The 23,240-nt window shown below is 33.6% G+C and overlaps 2 protein-coding genes across 3 annotated transcripts; one reads left to right on the top strand and one right to left on the bottom strand.

The window, feature by feature from the left end:
• The first annotated feature begins 598 nt into the window (after positions 1-598).
• Positions 599-6,019, top strand: LOC126913822 (probable cytochrome P450 305a1). Its single transcript, XM_050717088.1, has 8 exons — positions 599-954; positions 1,928-2,182; positions 3,316-3,553; positions 4,023-4,182; positions 4,278-4,389; positions 4,651-4,831; positions 5,050-5,306; positions 5,640-6,019. The coding sequence occupies exons 1-8, from the start codon at positions 864-866 to the stop codon at positions 5,816-5,818; spliced, it is 1,473 nt and encodes a 490-aa protein (XP_050573045.1). The 5' UTR covers positions 599-863; the 3' UTR covers positions 5,819-6,019.
• Positions 6,020-6,723: 704 nt separating this feature from the next.
• LOC126913803 (methyl farnesoate epoxidase-like) lies at positions 6,724-17,253 on the bottom strand. Of its 2 annotated transcripts, XM_050717086.1 has the most exons (8): positions 9,204-9,857; positions 8,766-9,017; positions 8,373-8,661; positions 8,006-8,244; positions 7,716-7,927; positions 7,507-7,593; positions 7,295-7,436; positions 6,724-6,970 (listed from the first exon to the last, which is right to left on the bottom strand). In XM_050717086.1, exons 1-8 carry the CDS (start codon positions 9,289-9,291, stop codon positions 6,765-6,767), a joined length of 1,515 nt encoding a protein of 504 aa, XP_050573043.1. In that variant the 5' UTR covers positions 9,292-9,857; the 3' UTR covers positions 6,724-6,764. The 2 variants fall into 2 exon arrangements, with proteins under 2 accessions (XP_050573043.1, XP_050573041.1); XM_050717084.1 differs by lacking the exons at positions 6,724-6,970; positions 7,295-7,436; positions 7,507-7,593; ... (2 more) ...; positions 8,373-8,661; positions 9,204-9,857 and adding exons at positions 13,254-15,821; positions 16,078-16,172; positions 17,088-17,253 and having other exon boundaries at positions 8,786-9,017.
• Between the last annotated feature and the right edge of the window lie 5,987 nt (positions 17,254-23,240).

Here is a 23,240-nt window from a genome sequence, read left to right as displayed (position 1 = left end):
AATCTATTTCACGAAAAACTAACTTATTTTGTTCCTAAATATTCTATAAATGTAATTTCTATAAATATCATATCTTCTATAAAAAAAATTCAGAGGGGCATATTTTTACATTCTTCAAATAATTTTTATAAAATTTTTTCACATCCATACCCTGGTGAAGATGAAGGATAAACGAATTTACTACTCAACTCAATATAATTGAAATCAGACCTTTCTACAATATATATAATTATCCTTATACACAAAGATATTCAAAATTTAATTGCTGTAATTTATTTTATAAATGTCTGATCACATTGATCAATGATTTGCATTAAAAATTTCAAAAGGCTGTTTACAGTTTTAATAATCTTTGAACATTGTTGGACATCGTAAAACCTATTTTATTTTACAGTACATAAATCTAGTTTATTTATGTATTGTAATAAGGGACTTATCCGCTCTTAACAACTTCCTCAAAGGATACATATAATTAAAAAGCTTTTTATTATCAAGTGACCGTGATCACACGAATACATTAAAAACAATGCACGTAAGTGCAAAGTTTTGTGTAATAATACAGTATCGAAGCATTGGCAAACGGGGTCTTTTTATTTCTTGAATTTTGACATGCTTATAAGCAAGGGCTTAACTACGGTTTAGTAGTATTCGCGCTTATCGAGTAATTCACGTTATCGGCGGTAGGTCGGTATAAAAAGCTGAAACTGGAATTGTAACGTGAGAATTAACATATTAGTTGTAGGCGAAAAATTTCAACCTATCGATCTATCGTTCAGTCGTTCTTGGGGAGAACCAATTTTAGTTCGAAGGTTTTCATTGATCGCTCGAGTACCGAATCGTAAGTTCGCGTGGGACGTTGCAGGATGTTTGCCACCGTGTTGCTAGCAATAGTAACGCTGATATTATTAATTATTTATTTAGTAGTCGGACAACATACGAGAAAAACCCCACCAGGTAATCAAAGTTATTTCTTATTAATTATATCGAGTCACGTTGCTTAGTCGACATTCTACAAAATTAGTGTATGGATCATTATACACCAAATCAGTAATTTATTTGAATAATTTTAACGTAACCTTCATTTCGGATATACAATATAGTCAAGAGTTTTATCTTGTTAATATTTATAATTTTTGGTTTTTATAATAAAATAAAATTGACAATAATAATGTGTTATGTTAAGAAGATTAAAAATATTAGATTATTATTAATCATGATAAGTTTTTATAATTTTTTATTGAGATATGAAATCATTAATTTAATTAATATTTCATCAAGATAAATGAACTAGAAGAGTTAATCTACCAATGAAGCCGTTAGCTGTGAATGTAAATCATGCGGATGTATACACTACTCGGGTTGATTGGGTCACTGAGCTGGTTTAAATTAGCGTCTTTATTGTTCATCTAATGAGACTAATCCTCTTGAGGCTTATCTATTTTGTCCGAACTAATTTCAGAAATTGTTATTCTTTATACAAAATATATGTTGTACTAAAATTCGCATATATACTCGAATTTAGAGTAATAAAATGATCTATAATACGTTTTTGACACTGATTATAAAATCTTCGAAATATTATTATCATAATATCGATATCTATAATATTGTTTATAATTTTTATTTAGTACATATTTATTTTATTATATAAATAAATTAGTATTATTTATTTTCAATTGCTATTCAATTCAATAGCATTTATAAAATAAAGCCCTTTGAATTTTTCATCCCTTTCTATTCTACTTAAAACTTAAATAATTATTTTTTAATGCTCTAATCTCCGTTCTTGAAATTAGTACTTTTTATAAAAGAACAAATGAATATAAAATTAAAAAAATTAATACTATAGATAATAGTATATCGTATTCTTTATATAATATATAGTATTCTTTTTTCCTCTTTTTTTTGAAGTTTTATTATTTTTTAGGGCCATTCTCGTGGCCGATTTTCGGCAATCACTTTCTAATGAAGCGTTTGATTCGTGAATTTGGGGGACAACACGAAGCATTTCTAGAACTTTCGAAACGTTATGCCAGCGATGTGATAAGCGTGACTATAGGTAATGAAAAAGTACTGATCGTTTCTGGAAGCAAACTATGTGAAACAGTACTGAAGAATGAGGAATTCGATGGACGACCTTGGAACGAATTTATCAAACTTCGAAATATGGGCAAAAAGCAAGGTATCAGAATTCAAGACTATTTTTAATAGACCAGTTGAATTAGTGTTTGAATCGGAAAAAATTGTAAACAGCAAATTTTTAGGCACAAGATGTTTTGAAAGATCATTCGAATAAAAAGGAGCATATTTTGATGATTTTTATTCATTTGCAAGTCAACATATAGACTGATATTAATTTTATAAGTCTCATTTTGTAGATCTTCCCAATGCCTACATTTTTCAATTGAAACTCTTTTCTGTAAAATCATTATGTTTCTTTCAATACGCGAAAAATCCGTTTTTCGACCCTTTATGCTCTCTTTAAACAATAGCGTTCGTCTTTCACGAGTTTCAAATATGTACGTTTCATTTCTAATGACCTTCTGTGACCCACTGATGACCTACCATTTTGTGCAAAAAATTGCTTTTTATCATTTTTCCTGATTCAAAATTTAATTCGTTTAATCTATAAATAAATTATAAATATTTGGTTTCACAATGTTACGATTTAAAATTCGAATTTTCCTTTTATAATTCCTAGAATAAGTAGTAAAACATTAAATATATTATTTATCTCATGTTATTTTCTTTTCATATAATAATAATTTTATATTTTGTTACTTTGCATAAATAATAATTCCAAAGACACTTAAAAATGATGAGTGTTCGAACTCATGTATATATGTATCTATTCCAAATTACATACTGTTTACTAATGTTTCTATTTTAATACATATGCTTCATACTTCTAATGTTCTAAATTAAGTTGTAGTTATAAAGATATTCAGAAAATAAAATTACGAATGTGATTACAATATCGATAAAAATAAAAAGCGTACGAAGAAATATATCATCATCAAATAAATATGTAGCCGTACAAATATCTATTTTAAATGCAATGCGAAATTTAGCTACAACAATTATGCTAACAACAATTAATTTTCCATAAAGATTTATCTTTAAAAATTATTTTATTTCCAATTGTGTTAACATATATGAAAAATCGCTTGCTGAAACTTTATTTCTATTAATTTGGATAATCAACGTCCTGCTGTAACTACGTATTATAATATTTCGCAATATAGCAGATGTGCAAAATAGATGCAACTTGATTCGAATATTAACGATATTATCGTTTCCTGTTATTATCGATAGGCATCACAATGAACGACGGAGGAGAATGGAAGGAATTACGGAGCTGGATGTTGCGGACCATGAGGGTTTTCGGTTTTGGAAAACGCGAGATGGCGCAAATGATTAGAAAAGAATTGACCTTATTTTTGAATGAGATGAATACAGAGGGTCCGCAGATACTAAAACCATTGATTACACCGACTGTGATAAACGTCCTTTGGTTTTTGACGACGGGAGAATCATTCAGCAGGGGCGAAAGGTACATAAATACATGTGTTCTATTGGATTTCTCTACTTTGTGTAGCATCGTTTTCACGTATTCGGTTTTCCATGCGTATAAACGACTTGTTGGAATCGTTTACACGTTTGCTTAAATTTCTTTTTTTTCTATGTAATGTAAGTTAATTATATTATTCATGGAAACATGTTTTACTTTCTTTATTTAGAATTGTTACAAAATCTTTTGAAGATTTTGAATTCAAAAGACAGAAATAGAACAGAAGAACGGAAAGAAATGATTTTATTTTATTGTTGCTTTGTAAAATTCGCTTCATTTATGAAGAATTATTATTGCTTTATATTTCTTCTTTGAAAGAAAGGACAAAAAACACGCAATGAATCATTATAGAAACGAAAGTAATGATTCACAAGAATTTAGAAGCGAGATATAAAGTAGGTCACGTACTTGATATACATTCAATCCTGATTAATTGTTCTTTCCAATGCAGAATAGACTCTTTTATCAAGTTGATGGAAACTCGAGCAAAAGTCTTTGACATGATGGGCGGACTTATCTCTGCTTTCCCTTGGATTCGTTACATTGCACCTGAGTTCTCAGGATATAATCTTTTGTGTACGCTGAACAAACAACTCAAGGACTTCTTAATGGTGTGTCCATGATGTAAATCAATTATGATTTTACATTTATTAAATACGCTGTTTAACAATCAATCTGTTATACGTGAATGTCTTTTTTTGTACAGGAAACTATCATTGAGCATAAGAAGAAATACAAGCCGGGAAGTGAAGCAGATGTAATTGACATGTTCCTTCATGAAATGAAAAACCATGGGGAATCTAGCCCTATCTTCACTGGTGCGATCAAGTTTATAAGTTATTTCATTTATATTCATAAACACATTCATATCTTTTAATTCTATCAGAATTTCATCTACTGTAAAAAATATTAGTATTTTTCATAGAACTGAAAAATGGATAATTTTTAATTTCCCTTTGGTTCTAAGAATACTGATGTTATATACTGATAGAAATATCCACGAAAGAGAAAGTATTCTCATTAGAAATTGTCGCCTATCAAACGTATAAGTTTGTTTTCTTACATAACATATTTTTCAGATGACCAATTGGTGATACTGTTGATTGATCTTTTCCTTGCTGGTTTTACGACCACGAGTCTAACCTTGGACTTTCTGTTATTAACTATGACGGTGTATCAGGATGTGCAGCATAAAGTACAAAAGGAAATCGACTCGGTGATATCGCGTGACAGACTTCCTGAAGTGGAGGATAAAGCGAAGTAATCAAATTTCCGGTTAAATGTTCGAACTTATCTATGTAAAAATGTGGATTTAGCTGAAATCACTAATTCATTTAATTTTTTGTTGAATCTTCTATCTTATGTTTCTTGTACAATTTTTGTCGTAATTCCTGCGTAGAAGAGTAAAAGTTGAATGTTCGATGAAGAGATTAGAGTAATGGAGTATGCGAGAAAAATGAAATTTTTTACTGTTATAGGCTTCCATATGTGGAGGCTGTAATAAGCGAAGTGCAACGAATGTGGCCAGTATTCCCTATAATTGGGCCGCGACGAGTTCTGCACGATACGATTCTTGACAAGTACACGGTACCAAGGGATACCACCATTTTAGTCAATATGTACTCCATCAATAAGGATCCTAATATCTATCCAGAGCCAGACAAGTTCATGCCTGAAAGGTTTATTAAAAACGACGTCTTCGAGCCAGATACATATTCTCTGCAATTTGGAAAAGGTATAAAATAGATTAGAACTTGCAAAATGTATTTTACAAATATTCAAAAATCTTCTACCATCGTAGAATTGTAAAAATTTCTTAAAATATGTAGTCCACATCAATTTATCGTCATTTTATCACGGTACATAACAACGTAAATGAGATAATAGCGCTGTTCATTCATGTTTCCGGATGTCTCTATAAAAGTTAGGAGTATCTTTCACGAAGTTAATTAATGCAGTTATTATGAGCTAAACGAAACAGTGACACAAAAAGCTGGTTTCATTATGATCATTAAAAAGATGATTTTATTTATCGATACTTTCTATAGTCTTATGCGTTTGTCTCTAGGAAGAAGACGATGTCCAGGCGAGGTACTGGCGAAGTCCGCACTATTCATTTTGTTTACAGGCATAATGCAGAAGTATAATCTACGTCCAGTTCCCGGCAAAGGACCAAATTCTGTAGAAATTATATATGGCCTGACATCGTCCCCAAAGCCTTATGAAGTACTCGTGACGCCACGATAATAATACTTGCAGTCCTCGTTCTTGATATATGTATAATTTCTTGCTAAATTTCTTACACTTATAACTTCCATGTATCACGTGATTAACAGGAAGTACGTTTATACCTACAGAAAATTTCTATGTGATAATGTTCATGGTAAATGAAAAAAATGCTAATTAATCAGTATGAAGAATAAAACAATAAAGACAAGATAAAATATATTGTTCTGTACATTTGTTTTAGTATCCAAGCTGGATATACCTATTTTTATTTGTTCGATTTATTGTTTTAATGATAAAGATGTTGCCGATGTACGTTAAATGTGACGTTTCTCTGTTTTGAAGTAGCTCCACCCGTAGATAGAAGCTCGGTTTGTTTGACTTCAACAAATTTTTCTCTTGAATATTGTTTATTGTTTCTACCGCGTGAAAGTCGCTTTACGCGTCGTTTTACGTGTTCGACGAAATCAGTTCGTTTCGCAGAAGTCCAAATGTACCTTCGCTCGCACGCCACGTGGCGATTCGATCCTTTTATATTAGGTTTCAACATGCCTGTCAAATATTTCCTTGTCACTGGGAAATAGATTCTGTAAAGCTAATAAAAATTATGTAGTTTGTATTTAAATATTGAAGATGATTCTTTTTCTTCTCAAAATTTTTTTATTATATATTTGAAGTAATTAAGAAATCATACACTCGGAGATATTACTTAATAAATAGAATAAAAACATTTCTCTATTAAATAATATAAAGCACATTTCTCGACTCTGGTGTTTAATGAATTATCTTGAATCGCCATCGTCTAAGCGTATCCTAATTGTTATGTACAGAATAGCAATTTATTCTTAGAAGACTATTCACAATTTTCAGTTATATAATTTCCAGTTTTCATATTTGTATTCAATAAAATTATTAAAACATATAGGTCATATTACACTTAACATTTTATTCTAATTATCTATAATATTTACATTGTAGAGCAGTTTATAACGTCGGATCTCGCCGTAAGCTTGAGGTAATAAGATTTCGGTGATATAGTGAAACCATCGTATCCATTTGGATCGGGTTCGCCGTGCTCTGGTGAAATTTCAATGTCGAAGTTATGTATAACGTAGGCGAAGAATAAGAATAAGGATGTCCGGGCTAGCATTTCACCCGGACAACGTCTTTTACCTAAAAGGCAGAACGACATCATTAATTCTAGAACATTTTACCTTAGAATATGCAAAGACTTCAAATATTTACATCTACAACATTATCCATTGAATTTCTATTTAAATGACGACTATTTAGCTTAACTTAAAAAATTTGATTTTATCTGATGAATTATTTCCGGATTAATGAGCTGTGTGTATACACGTGTATGTATACATAATGAGATTCGAAAATGTTTCAAGTGAAAAGAAACGAATCAAATTTGTCAAGATGAAATTCCAGTTCTTACAGAATATTTTATACAAATTTTATAGTGAGAAAGATTTGTGTATGGAGACTGACCTAAACCAAATGGTATACTAGCATTATTTTGACAGAATCGGCCATTTGCGTCGAGAAATCGCTGTGGTCGAAACTCTTCTGGATGATCCCAATAAGCTGGATCATTTAGCGCACTATGGAAATCCAGGAGAATTATAGTATCCTAAAATAACATAATAAAGAATACATAGACTGATGTTTTTATTCGGGATATTTATATTTGTAATACTTGCTTTGGGTATACTATATCCGCCGAAAGTTACGTCCTTCATGGTCTTGTGAGGTACTCCAAGTGGCGCCAGGATCAAATATCTCTGTACCTATCGTAATAATGATCTATTTATATAATTCAAAAGAAAAAAGTGCAATGGATCAGTAGCTATGATAATAAAAAGCGCGGAATCTTATGGTTATAGTATAATTTATTCCAGTTATCAATTACTTCCGCAAGAAACGATTCCATCATAGGTAGCGATGAATAATCTTCTAAAGTAGGGGATCTTAATCTGCCTACAACGGTATCTAGTTCTTCCTGGAGTATCTTAATCCATTCAGAGTGTAAAGATAAAAATAGGAAAGTGGTCGCTAAAGTATCTGTCGTAGTCTTCGAACCGGCTAAAAAGAGGTCCAGGCATAGGACCAATAAATTTTCCCCTTTTAAACAATTAAATTATTGTTTAGTAACAAATGGGCTATCATATTTTAATCGTATAAATAAAAGGAGATACTCACGATCAAAAATGGAATCATCTTGTTCAGTATTTTTTGAAGAAATCTCTAAAAGAAAAGCATCAATTAAATCCTGCGGTTGATTTCCAGGCAGTCGTCTTTCATGGATGTTAATCTCCTCGTCTAAGAAATTCCAAAGCTTATGAAGTATTCTCATTAAATCATTGTAACCAGATAATTCTGGTATAATGAAGCGTAGAAATGGCATTTGCGAAACAATGCCACCCATTGTGTCCATCAATCTACGAGAAGAAGCATATGAATATACTCGTGTAAGTATGCAAATTTATATTTACATTCGTATAACATACACCTTATGTACTCTTAACTACGATGTGATGATATTAAAAAAAAATCTGTTTCAAATTACCTGAAGGCATCGTGAACAGTCTCGAGAATTTCTACTAATTTCTCGTTTTCATAATCAAATCTGTGTCCAGCGAACATAAACCAAAGAGAATTCAAAACTGCAATATCGAAAGCTGTATGCATTGGTACTGGACCTTTGGCACTGGCACGAAGAAGATAATTCACAAGATTGTCAGCTTCGACAATCAGCTGTTGCTCCATAATTGCTTGACCTAGGCCAAAGGTCCTGAGGTGGCGCATCGTGAAACGGCGACACTGAGACCACTTTGGTCCTTCCGTGAATAAAATTCCTATCAAAATATATTAATGAGAATATGTTAAATTTGAAGCGAATATTCTAAATATAACTAAAGTAATCTAATTGTGAATTAAAAAAAAAACTAACATTACCTACCCTTCCTTTTTCCAAACGCACGGACTCTGAAGAAGAATCCATCCGGTCTTCCATTGAATTCTTCTTGAAGAAGAACTTTTTTTACCAGATCGTACGTCGAAATCACAACGGCTTTCTGATTCCCTAATTTCAAACCCAGAATCGGCCCGTAGGTTTTCGTCAGGTCTTGAAGAGCCAAGTAACTGTATTTGCGTTTCAGTTTCAATCTTCGAAACGTGAAGAAGCAACCGATCACTGGCAGCCATTTTGGGCCTATCCGAATATTGAATAAAATGCAAATATTAAAGAAACTGACGAAGTATTTTAATTTATTAGACTAACTAAATAAGTTTAAGCAATTGTTATTACTCTCATAAAATATGTCTTAGATTTTATAAAAAAGATTAAAGTTAGAAATTAATATGTTTGCTATTAATTACACATTGATTGTTCACTGACCAGGAGGAAAGTTGTGCGGTTTGATGCAATCATAAACGCCAAACATAAAAAGGAGTATAAGGAGAAGAGAGATGGTCGCGTAGAGCATCTTGAAATGCACTGATACTTCAGCTCAGGACTTCAAATGCGGCTACTATACCAAGCATATATACGTATTGTAACAAAAACGATTCTAGTGGCACTCTGTGATATTATCGGCGTGACATCCATGACCTCTGACAAAAATATCTTTTTGTCTGATACATTCTTTTCATGATGTTCTTCTCACTCTGTGCTCCGTTTGAAAAAATGTTATCTGTTTCTTTTCTTCCTTTTTTTAGACTATGATACAACAAAAACCCAACGCGAGATAGATCACTTAGTTGAACTTAACAATCATCGTCCTTTATGTAATATCGTAGAAGAAATTCTTCGGCGAAAGTCTCCACGCTTTCGATCATAAGAAAAGTACTGTGAATTGTTTATTTAAGAAGAGCAACGATTTCAAATTTGAAACGCTATTTTTGAAAAGATTAAAGAAGAATGAAAATTTTATTTCGGTATATCTGTGAATTTGGTGGTTGTTAATGGTCTGTGGTTTCTACTTGTCTATTTATAAGCAGTTTACTTATGAAGAATGCTTGGTATATTGAATACACGAGGTTAAATTCCTCTCGAAATGAAAGAGAATAACCACAAATATATAGCGGCACATGAGTCAGAGGATAATTCAAATCATGTTGTTGTTTACCTCGGAGTATCAAGATCGTTAGATTACAAGTAATGTAAGAACAAATAAACTCCGGGCAAAACAATGTCGCCGCTACATCCAACCGTCGCATGAAGACGAATTTGAATTTTTCGACTCTTCCCCGACCAGTATAAATAAACGGATGCGATCGCGAGTGACAGTATATAGCGAGATATAGCGAGTACATAGTGAGTTCATATACAGTACATATCGAGTATCTAACAGCATCTAGAGTATCTTCGAGTATCTAACAAACGTCTATCAAATCATGCGACGAGCATTTACGTGTATTTATTCCACGATTTTATTTTGCGATTTATACTTCGTACTAACGACTAATGTCTACATTTGTATATTAATTTATTGTCTTAAATATATTCGACGGTTACAACAACAAGTAATCTCGTCATTAATCCTCACGACCTACGTCCTCTTCACACAAACATCTACAAATAGAAAAAATGTTATTTCTCTTTTTACCTTTCAAATACGATTCCTGAAAAAAATTATGGATAATTAAAATAATAATTGTTCCATTGGCTTATATTCAGCTTACTAAGGTCAATGAAACATACTGAAATAAAAAGAACCGACTACCTCTTTATTTTCATTATAGCTTACAAAAAAGAGGAACTGTACTTTCGAAGTAGCTACTGAATTATTTCCTAGTTAAATAAACTAATTGAAGTTAACCGATCCAACAGGTTCTACATTTCTGTCAGTTGCAATTTATGGTTACCTACTAATTATATCATATCCGCTGTATTTGAAATGTCATGTTGTTGTTGACCTTCCGTAACATGAAGTGGCAGTAACACGAAACTTTCTTATACACCCACGATCTCGAATAATTCTGTTGGAAAGTTTTGGAAAGTAACTTTAACCTACAACCTTTTTCTAAATCAAAGATCAAAATTTGATCATCAAAAATATTGTAATCAAAAATAGTGCTATATAAAATGATCAATGATGTTTCTCTTATATTTAATCATTTGATACATTACTAATAAATAATAATAATATATTATATTATAGGAATATATTCATTGCTTCACATGTGATTATTTAATATGGCGCTTAATTGGATTTTATGATCATGCAAGATGTTATATCGTAATTTTCTTTCTAGACAATCGTTTACACATTGATATACCTACACGTGTCGAGTATGTATTTTAAAACAAACATAAGTCGACGTCGTGCGCTTGGACACGTATGTTTTATGAGCAATGTTTGCAGATACACGTCGATGAAGTAGTAGCAATAAACATTTTTTTTTAACTTTTCCATAAATGTTTTCAATTTTCATTCATTCGCTTTTTTTGGAAAAAATAATAATATAATAAGTTTTATGTATTTACGAATGTAGACTTAATCTTTATATATAGAAATACTTTCCTTATTACCGCTTTCTAATAGAGTAAAATGTTGTACAGTTGCTAGGAAAAATCACTTACGGCCACTTTTGGTTTCGCCGCCATTAAATTCACGTCAATCCTAACCAATCGTAATTTAAGCTAGAAATTACTCGAAGGGGAAGATAAGAGAAATTACTCTAATGGATCATTGTTCATGCGCGTGAAACTTACTTAATACGTCCTAATTCCTCGTTGCTCTCGTAAACTCGTAAAATTGCTTACTATATTGCATTGTATTGAACATTGAGCATATTGGGCATTGTATTGTGGTTGGTATTGAACTCGCAAGATTTCCATTTAACCATAAAATCACATTGAGAAACGTAGAAAAGAATATATTCTTAAGGAAATAACCTTGGACACTTAATCGTTTCATCTGAAAGATAATCTAAATATGTATGTATTGACTTCTTCCGAAAGATTCGTTTCGTTTTTATTATAAATTCCTAGCAAATAATATTATTGCTGTTAGTTCGAAAATTAATAGGAAACGTAAAAAAATTCGTTAATAAAACAGGTTCATTTTTTCAGTAAAACAATATTAAATCTCATATATACATACCAAGATATATACATATCTTTATCTGTCTCATTCACCAAGTATAATATAGTCCCATTATTATGTATTTGTCATAATCTTTACAAAACTTATTCCAAATACATAGGTCAGGGATGAAATACTCTAGCCTATAGAAACTATTTAAAAGAATTCATTACTAAAAAGGTCAACAGTTTTTTAAGAAAAGCTCGTGAAACTACAAACGGTGAAAAATCTAATTCTAGTTAAATCTTTCCTAACTCTTAATCATTCCAAACCAAACAGCATTAAAAAGTTTCTTACATGTAAGTTGAAGTAAATAATACGAAATATTTTAGGTTCACAGAAATTCTTCGGTAAATGTTTCTAATCAAATATATTATTTCCTAACAAAATCTCACCTAGTTCATCGAACCTATAAACATCAAGGAGATAAAAGGTTGTCGCAAATTGTAACGAAACGAACGAGAGAAAGAGGCCCGGAGGAAAGTGGAAATCATCGGCCGGCTGAAGAGATCGATTAGAAAATATACGCGTACGACATTTCTCCAATTCTATTTTCTTCCCCGAGCGAAACACATTGGATGAAAAGTCTGACCCTGCCGTATAGTTGGATTAAAGCAAAAGTTTCTCTCGTCGTGCATTGAGGCCGATTCCACTGCGCAATGTACACATTCATACAACCTATTAAGCCGAGTTTATACTTGATGAACAGATACGAACAAACATAAACGACATCAATGAATCAACGTGATAAGCATCAACAAACATGATTGGTTAGTAGATGACACACCAAGTGTGATTTAAATTGCGATGAAGCTTCCACTAGTCACAGGTTAGGTTAGGCTGTGGACTTTATCAATTAACAAGGGAGTTCTAAAAAACCTTGAGTATACAGTTGCTTACGAAAGTATTTGAATATTTATAGAAACCTTCTTTTGTTATGCGAAACGATTCTGAAATTGATGAAAGTGAAGAAACGCGACTATTATGATTATATTGATACATTTTAAACAAATCTGAAACTAATACATAGAAGTTACAAGACATTTTGTCTTGCGGGTACTTATATATTTCATAGAGATCATAAAAGTGTTTAAACAATGAATTATCTATTATGTTAATAATCTTTAATATTTAATGGGAGCACGTTTAACACCTGTTACATGTATAAGATGGTTATTTATGTGTATGTACTAATTTTTTACTATTTGCAATAAAAGACTTGTAATTTTTATGTGCATTTTTAGATCGATTTCATATTTTATCAAATATAATCAGAATAGTCGGGTCTCCTATTGCCTATGAAATTTTAAATGAATGAAATTTTCAAGTGTTTGTTTATTGTAATGATATTGGATTACTTCTCAAAGTTGGCTTGAAGAACTGGTGGGCATAGCGATGTCTTCTTAAAGAAGGAAAATCCAATCAACCAATTATTGTGGAGCTTCTGTACTGGTTTGCGTTCATTCGTCAGGTGCAGACCCGGCTTTATAAAGCAGTTGGATAACTCAAAGAGAATACAGTATACTATAGCGGCAGGAATTAATTTATGTCGCTGAGTACATGTGAGCCGCACCACTCTCATATGTGTGGGTGCACGGATACTTTCTCTACGGTCGAGGTCTCCCATATACAACCCGACACGACTTCCTTCCATACAGATTCGAACTTTCTCCGGTTTTGCAGTAGCAGCGGCGGCTACAACCGCGTGGCCATGTTGCGTCATGTCGAGTGGATCCTCGGATGACGAAGCGAAACAGTAATGCGATGGTGTTAATGAAATATGTATTAACAAACTATACTGGTAATACCGGCGTATTAGTGTAGATTACGATTTGGATGTAGAATATTTGAAAAAGTAGCGAGAAGAAATACTATAAGAAAATATTGAAGTCATGTTTGTCGATGATTAGTGTAGTAAATATTTACTTAGTCCTTGCTTTTGCAGTATGTTTTAATCTTGAGCAGGTTCTGGAATTTATATATTACTTAGTTAACGTGGAGCAATGCCATGTGAAAATTTGTAATAATAGGAAGTTTTTCTTTATTAGGCTTTTCTTTCTTTGCTACGTAGACTTACTATAATTTTCTATAATCTTCGTTCGTAATACGTCTAAAAAATATGTGTGATAATCAGGTGAAATAATAACAAAATTGTCTTAACAAAATATTAATCAACTTTATTTGTAACGGCATCGGTTAACAAAAGTAACAATAACATTGTATAAAAAGGGGGAGTAGAAAATATACATACATAAAGACAGAACGCGTTAGGGTCAGGGCCGTATCAGTCGATTAATCTTTCGAAAACTTAACTCTCTACAACTTATTATATGACTAAGATAATATATACAGCGGCTTATGTTACAATACTCTTGAATAGGTTTTTATACAAGCTATAGATTTTTATACTGCTCGATCAGTGATTGGTAAACCCAAAGTTGGTTGTCTGACCGCTTTGATTTTTCGATGCTGGTGGTGGCACCAGGTCCTGACTGATCGATGGAGCTTCAGTCTTCGAAGATCTATCCCATCTAACCTTATTCTCGTCGATTCGATGTTGCTGTTGTTGAGCTTGAGCGTTCTGCTTTGAAGCAGCATCAGAACTATAAGGAACTATCTGAGAACTTTGAGTCTCTGTATCTTTTCGGTCTTCCCAACCATGGTGATGGGGATGGTGGTCATCCACAGGGAACCATTCCGATATCCATACTGGTTTCCAAATCTTCTTCCATGCTGGAACCCAAATTTCCTTCCAAGCTGGTACCCAAATCTGTTTCCAAGCCTCTTTCCAGGCTAATTTCTTATCAGGTATCCACTCAAGTTTCTTATCAGCCTTCCAAATCTGTTTCCAAGCCTCTTTCCATTCCAGCTTTTTATCAGGCACCCAAACAAGTTTCTTGGATGGTTTCCAAATCTGCTTCCATTCTTCCTTCCAGATAAGCTTCTTGTCATCCACCCAAATTTGCTTTTTGGCCGGCTTCCAGATTTGCTTCCAGGCTTCCACCCACTCCAGCTTCTTGTCCGGTACCCAGATCTGTTTTTTCGCTGGTTTCCAATACTTTTTCCATAGTGGTTTCCATATCAGTTTCTTCTTCCACAGATCGTGACTAGTGTACTGCCATCCATGGTTATCGGTGCCGTGGAAGTGCTCACCAGGAATGCCGATTTTCACCCATTCAGGGATCCAGATTTTTTTCCAGGCTGGTACCTGAATCTCCTTCCACGCTGGTACTTGAATCTCCTTCCAAACCGGTTTCCAGATCTTTTTCCACGCGGGTACCTGAATTTCCTTCCAGGCTGGCACCTTTATAGGTTTCCAAACGGGTTTCCAAATCTTTTTCCAGGCTGGTACCTGAATGTCCTTCCACACTGGGACCTGTATCTCCTTCCACACGGGCTTCCAAATCTTTTTCCAAGCTGGCACCTGAATGTCTTTCCATACTGCCTTCTGTGTTGGTACCCACACGGGTTTCCAAATTTTCTTCCACGCGGGCTTCCATATTTGTTTCTTTGCTGGTTTCCAGATTTTCTTCCATCCTGGCTTCCAAATCAGTTTCTTCTTCCAATAGCCATGATCGTGGTGATGATGGTGATGATCGTCATGGTGTTCTTCGAGCGCTCCGTTGCCTCCATCGCCACCACCTCCTCCAGAATGACCAAAACCACCACCAACGTCACCTCCACTGGAATGGCCAAAACTACCGCCAATGTCACCTCCAGAATGACCAAAACCACCGCCAATGTCACCACCGCCAGAGTGACCAAAGCCACCTCCTCCAGAATGGCCGAAACCATCTCCTGCATCACCGCCGTGAACGCTAAGGTCTCCACCGTGACCACCTAGATCTCCGCCATAACCGGTAGCTAAACCGCCACCGTGGCCCCCCAAATCATCACCCCATCTCTTCTGTGCCGCTGTGCCATATCTATGTTCAAAAGTTATTTAAACAACTATAATAATTTCAAAATACTTTTTGATGCAATTTAAATTTACTAGTAAACTTACTATAGTATTATTATGACATTTACTACAGTATTTGAATTGTTTAAAATATTTTTAAAATATTTTAAATTGTTAAAAATATTTTTATTCTGAAAGATCATAGAAATAGTATATAGTAAGAATGATTTTAATGAAATTCTATTTATGTTTTTAGTAAAAATAATAAAATGTACACTTACGGAATTTGTTGCTGAGACTTCTGTTCTTGCAGTTGATTCTGATCCACTGCCTTGCTCGCCACAAGTGCGGCTTGCAGTAGCACTACTAGTGCAGCCTGTGAACAACGTAATTGCAGATATTACAGAATTTCTCTATAAGTAACATGCTAGCAAATGTCACTATCTAACGCCGTCTGCCTTAACTATTTTTGAGTTCCACATATAATCACGTTTAAATCTTGACAAGAAAACTGAAACATACAATAGAAGACACGGAGAAATTTCGATTTTTTCATGGTAATATTCTAGTCATGACTTTTAACCGCTGTTCGTTTATGGTACATCACTTTCGAAACTCGTTGCTGATCGATAATCAAGTAACACGTTTGTCGACAAATAGTGACTGTCGCCCTACAGTTCCGGTTCTGTCCATCGTTGTTCTCTAATTGTTATACATCATTGAGGAGGAATACTATGAGCATTGAAGAAAACAGAATCGTTTAAAATTATAATAAATAATTGAAATATCTAGTTCAATGTTTCTGCAATATTAAATATTTTAAAACTTAAATTATATTATCAGATATTATTTTCTAGATTTATAATTATTCATGAAGGGTATGCACATTTTACTTATATTTTATTATATTATGTCTGGACAACAAAATGATTAAAAATGATCTACATAGTACCATATAAATTAACCATAGATTCTATTTTTCAGATAAATAACCTGGAGCGTCTAACGTTGGCCCAATCGTTAAATGGTAATCAACATTACTTTACCAGAAACTTCAAGTACGATGATCTTAATAGTCAAGTCGATCACCATTCTTCAATCATGACACTCGCTACTTACTCCAGATATGACGAATCTCAAAGACATCACCGATTATTTCGCTTGCACCCTTGCTACGATGAAGTCGTTCGAGTACATCCACCTTACTCAGATGAGATAGTTGAAAGATTCACGATTTGTGGGTAAGATCGAGAAACTTAATCGAAACAAATATTTTGAAAGTAAAACTAACCACGCATCCCGGGCGAATCCTCATATTTTTTGCAATGCCGCCCGTCGGGCTCGGGCCGCGTACTCTTGTTCCCTAAGTGCAGGAAAACGTAAGTTACTTCGTCCAATCAGCGGAACGCCGTAGTTATATAGGCGCGTATTCTCCCCCAGTGCTATCGTCGGAAGGTGACTCGTGGACATGGTGCGCCTGGGCCAGGTGCTGAAGGTGGTGGTAAAATCGTCCTGGTGGAGGAGGCAGTCCACATAGTCAGAGGAAATCGAGACGCGATGGTGGTGGGCTCCGAGGGGAGGACGTTACGGAAAGCCCATAACTTGACTACCTAGCGATGGAACCGATTTTATTCTTTTCTGTTTGTTACATGAAGGTACTATCATGTTCTTGTAAGGTTTTCCTTTTTTGTGGATCTATATTTACAATATTTCAAATTTCAATGCTATTTCCTTCCTTAAACTAAGTAGTCGTTTTGGAGATAATCAGAGCATGAAGAAAATGTAATTTATATATTATATTATGTATTATGTAGAACTTGAGATAATGGAATTAATAGAATGAATTGTTCTTTTGAGTAAGAGTTTCTTTATTTTGAATATTGTATTTATTAATCAATTAAATTATATATATCACATATCATTTCCATTTAGCATGTCGCAGATATTTAAAATTTCCAATTTCTCTTTGATGAAAATATATTTACCACATAATTTAATATAATTTAATTTAATTAAATATATTTCATTCAATATAAAGATACTGGCTATATTATTTAGGAAAATTAATATGACAGAAAATGTCGTTATATATGTCACACAAATTTTTCTAGAATATTGATACTATATTGTACATGATATGTATTTTACTCATATAACTATTTACAAAATTCAAAAGGAATCTCCACAACTGATTTCACTACAAAATCTGTTCTACCTATCTTCTGCTCCTCATAATTGATATTGTATATTCTATAATTAGTAACCTATTCCATATTTCATAGTAACGCTAACAAAAAGTATCCATAAAATAATTTGTAGAGCTCAGAAGGGACTTAATCCCATCGCTACGTTCGCTCTCCTTCTTCCTTGCCGGAGTCCACCTCCCACGACCAGACTGGCGATCTTACTTTATACTATACCACGATGGGCTATCGTTCCGGAGAAAGTGATCGGGAACGCGATCCGGTCGGGCGAGCCTGACGGTTTCGTTCTCTTGGTATTTACGCGGCTCCGTCCAGCGAAGGCGAAGTTCACGGGTAAGCAAGGTTATGTAGCAAGGTTATACCTGGTGTTCCAGATTACCTGAGAAGGGAAAAGTGGTGGCAAAAAGAGATCGATCGGCGCCACGTGTGTTTCATGTAAATCTTTTCTCTTCGTATAATCGAATCGATTTCGGGATATCCAACCGTTTCACGTCCACTGCTGGTTTCTCTTCTGGAAGGCCCCACGGCTGGACCAGCATCATTTTTCCTTTCACATATCCTGTCATCGTTGATAAGCGCCGGAAGGCGTACGATCGACGTCACATCAAATTTTGCCATTTGATTCAGTGATTGAGAAGCATACATTAAAGTAGGAAAAAGTTTCTTCATCTGTAAAAGATTAAAAGGAATTGGATTTTTAAGAGCTGAAGGAAAAGGTGTTGCGAATAATGGAAATGTAGAAATAGAAATTTGTATCATAAATTATAGAATCTCTAGTTATATTCCTTAATCCGTAATTTCTTTAATAAGGAAAAGTACATATTCATAAAAATGTCGTATAGAAAATCGCGGAACTAATTGTTGCTGCTAGGCACAATCGTAGTTTCGCCTTTACATCGAGTGAAAATAAATTTCCTGATGCGTCCTTATTCATTAATGATTTCTAATGCGTTCTGTTTCATTAATTACGCATACGGTTTGGGTAGAACAACTCCCGAATGAGTTACTACCCGTTCAGTTATTCAACAGTCACGAGTCAAACAGAAATCTCTTATTTAATTAATTATTTAATTAATTAGCAATCTCTTATTTAATTTAATATCTCGTCTCAAGGTCATTGATTGAAATATGTCTAATACAATTTTGCTCCTTGGAAGAGGGACTCACATTCCTATATGTTACATACTTTCGCAAGATTTAATTGTCTGAAACGAAACAACGGACGCGGATTATGGTGACGTTGCGTTTTATTTGAAAAGCTCATAATCACAGACGGCTGCATCAGTGAAAGTTCAAGCTAAAGTGGGAAAAAATATTACAATGCAAAAGGTACGACTCCAGTTACCTCTTTGAAATTTTAACCATCAGTAATCGCGAAATATATGTCAACATTCCAAATTTAATAGAATACATGTAATTTAGAAGAATAATAGCACAAATGAGGCTGTCAGAGAAACAAAAGTGGACGATGAAGGTAGGAAACGAAATAAGTTATGAGAAAGCATACTCAATAAAAATGATATAAAAGTATTTCTTTCACTTTAATGATAATTTCTTTTACTTTAGTTCCATCTTCAAGTGACGCACTTTGATCATCACAAATGATGCAAAATCTGAAATATGGTAAGAATAAGTGAATGATAATAAATAATAATAAATGTCATAAAGTAGATATTTCTAATTAGACAATGAAATCTTTATTTTATTTAACCTAGGTATCAGAGACTTGAAGTGGATATCGATTGCATCCAACGTATTCCAAAGTTATTTTGTATGTTAATATGTTGTACTATACCACTGGGTTTGCGAGCCAAGCTGGAAGTGATAACTGTCTAACTTCGCGCGAAATACGTAACGACAGGTACACGTATTCGCAGGATGAAAGTGAATTCTTTATTCTACGAAGCCAAACACTTGAAAGCAAACGAAACTGCTAGGATATGTTCCAACTATTCCGGTTCGTAAATCATTTGGTCGCGCGGTTGCTCCAGATTTTCAAACCCGTGCGCGAGAACAATTCAGACCGACGTTTCACCATTCCTCCGCGTCTGCGATATTAGTTTCCTCTTGATACTGGCATTTTCTTTTGACCCTGAGAAAAAGGCCCAACCTGAAACGTTCAAAGCTGAAAGCCATCATTCTTAGAATTTCTTATTAAGTTCTAACTTTCAGTTCTTCATACGTCTATAATTGCGTGTCACAACTTAAAAACCCGGCGCGGAATAAATACTTATTGGCTGTTATGTGGTAAAATTTCGCTAATTAATTTCCTATTTTTTATAAGGAGAGTTAGCAATCGCAAATATTGATGTATGTACATATATATTATGTCTAGGAGTGTGAAACGGAGAAGAAGATATGAAATGTGTCATGTATCATTTGGCGCGTGGGTGGAAGTAAAAAAAGGACGTTTGAGACGTTCCAAAGGCGCGACGGTAAATAGAGGATTGAAATATTTTAGAAATTTGTATTTGCACTCCAGATGGTCGACTTATAGGCAAATACCTACGGCTTGCTTTCTAAACGTCTCGTCCCTCGAGGTAGTCTCGCTCCTCGAAATGTCTCTTCTTCGATATTTGGGTTACGTGCTCCGGTAAAAACGTTTACGAAAAACAAACGATTGCTTCACGTTCCCGGAAACGATGTCTTAGTTTAGTTCTTATCAGAAGTAGAACTAGGTCTTTCTCCTATTTTCTTCTTTGAGAGTTAGGAAGAAAAGTTTTATTCACGAAAGATAAAAGAATTGGTACCATATTATTAACAAATTAATCTGCAATTAAGAATAATATTAATATTTACGTTACTAATTTTCAATATGGAGAAGTGATATAAACTTTATGAAAGAAAAAAGATCTAAATACCTATCTTCTTCTTTTAAAACTCACATTGTTAGAAAATTGCTCTTTATGATAAGGAGTAATGTAAGTATTTATGATATTCGTTTCGTTTAGAACAAAATACGTTTTGCATTGCGTGATACTTTATCCTACTTAAAAGATGTTCCCGCCATCTTCGGTGAAGTAATGGGTAATAGGTTTAAATCTTTACACGAAGTTCTACACTGGTGATTTCTACACTGGTGTTATTTACTGCATCTCTATATCAAATAGTCGGCAATAATCGAGAAAACGAGCAAGCAGATATGCAAGATGAAAGTTTGTCCTTCCTATTCTATGCACGATATCTTTCGAGCTTATAGTCTCATTTGATTCCACAATGTGTTTGCTTTCTATTAGCGGTGGAAAAGGACATATGAATTTTCTTAAAAAATAAGAATTATAGTGAATTTCATTACTAACTATTCAAAGAATTCTTAAAAATGTTTAGCTTTTGAGAAAGTGAAGAAAATAGAATTTCTAAAGAAATAATTCGTCTCTAAAAAGCAGAGATATAAAACTTGTTCTATCAGAATGTTACTCTACCTACAAGAACACGTGTAGTCGTCTAAGAACACGTTCTGATGTTTCATACACCATCCTAACTTTTTTCTATCGGTAAAATCAAATGATTACAATATCGTTAGTCTTCAAGATATAATTACGTCCCTTTACTTCGAAAATCTTTCATTTGTCTTTGATTTTTTGTCCATGTAATGTCTCGGGAGTGAAAGGTGTCCGTGGTGATTTCATACTACATGGTCACATACACGTACGCTCGTTTACGCACGTTCGCATGTCCATATAAACAAACATTATCGCGTTACCTAATCCTTGTTACCCGCCATCCATTAACAATTAATGCTTTGCCATGATTTTCACCAATTAAAGTGTCCACGCGAATAATATAGAGAATTAGAAAATGCAAAACTGCACAGTAAATAATTGCACATTACATAATATGAAAAAATATATAAAATATATAAATATATAAACATATATAAAATATAGCACTTTTTATAATATTCAATAGGTAAAGCAACTTTCTATTTTGCTATTTTTTATATTTTTGTGATTACTATGCTCTCTAAAATATGAATTTACATAAAAACCTGCAATTTATTTGTAACGATATTTTACGATCTTGAGTTAGCAGTAAACAAAGAAATTTATGTTTAAGTCAAAAGTTCTATCACGTTTTAAGTTTCAAATTTCATGTAGTGCCCAAATTGATCTTTGACAGGTGTCGTGGCACGTGTATCGTCTTCAGTACACACTGAACTTTCCATTCATGTTTCTGACATTTTCAACGCTTGTCAGATAAGTATAATAGTAGCATGCACTATCGGTGGCACACATGATTTGAAAGAAAAATTGTGCGTGAAGACACCGGAATGTGTTAGAAAGCAACTCAATGTGGAGTATCCTTGTTAAGATTTTATTTCAATCAGAACTAATCTTATTTACATATTTGAGAAAATTTATTTTTCATTGCATGGAAAACTTTAGTAAACTTTCGAATCATTTTGTAGGGTTTTATCGGTTGATGAACTTCGTAGTATTTTTTTTTCACCAAACGTTCAACAAGTGTTGCTTAACTAAAACTATATTTGATGTTCAATTAGGACGTTTGGTATATGCTGTCGTTCGTTATACAGTTCGGTTAATGTCAGATCCTTTGAATGTCTGCCAGTTCCGGCGTGTGGAAGTTCAGTGAAAGTAACAAATACCGCCGGGCAATTGATGTAACAGCCTTACTCTGGACTTCAGTCTATCTCGTCATTCTATTACGAATCGTAATGCCTTTTAGAACTACGATGGGTCGCCCCTGTTAATAAGTGGGTAAGTCAGTGAAAGGTGTTCCATCATTCGTAGTCCATATCCTGGAATTAAGATACATACTTAAGAAAATTATGAAAGGAGCTATTTAAAATTTACAGCATCGTAACTTCTCATTGATTGATTACAAAGGATTCTTAAGCTTGATATTTATTTTCCCGCTACTTTTGTGTATTAATATATGGTATGAATGTTGCTAGTACTACATCTGAATTTCCAAAGTATCTCAGTTCTCGACGTATCAATTTTGATGTACTTGGTGCGAAAAATACTTGAGTTCACGTATATCTGAATCCAGGAATACTTAATCAACATCGATAATCCGGAATACATAATTTTTATAATGTCTGAAGTCAGAGATAGCTGAAATAGGTACTTGAGCTTTCAAATACATAAATCCAAGAGTGCGTGAATTTTCAATGTACAAGTTCTCGTATATGTATTCTCTTCCGAATCTTTGATTATTTGAATTTTAAAGTAAGTACTTGAGTTGCTATCGTGTAGTTAGTACTAGTAGATAATAAA

This window comes from Bombus affinis, chromosome 1 (genome assembly GCF_024516045.1).
Source record: "Bombus affinis isolate iyBomAffi1 chromosome 1, iyBomAffi1.2, whole genome shotgun sequence".
In the NCBI taxonomy this organism is placed as follows: Eukaryota; Metazoa; Arthropoda; class Insecta; order Hymenoptera; family Apidae; genus Bombus; species Bombus affinis.
Note: the sequence above shows the minus strand (reverse complement) of the source record. Positions and strands in the feature narration are given on the sequence as shown.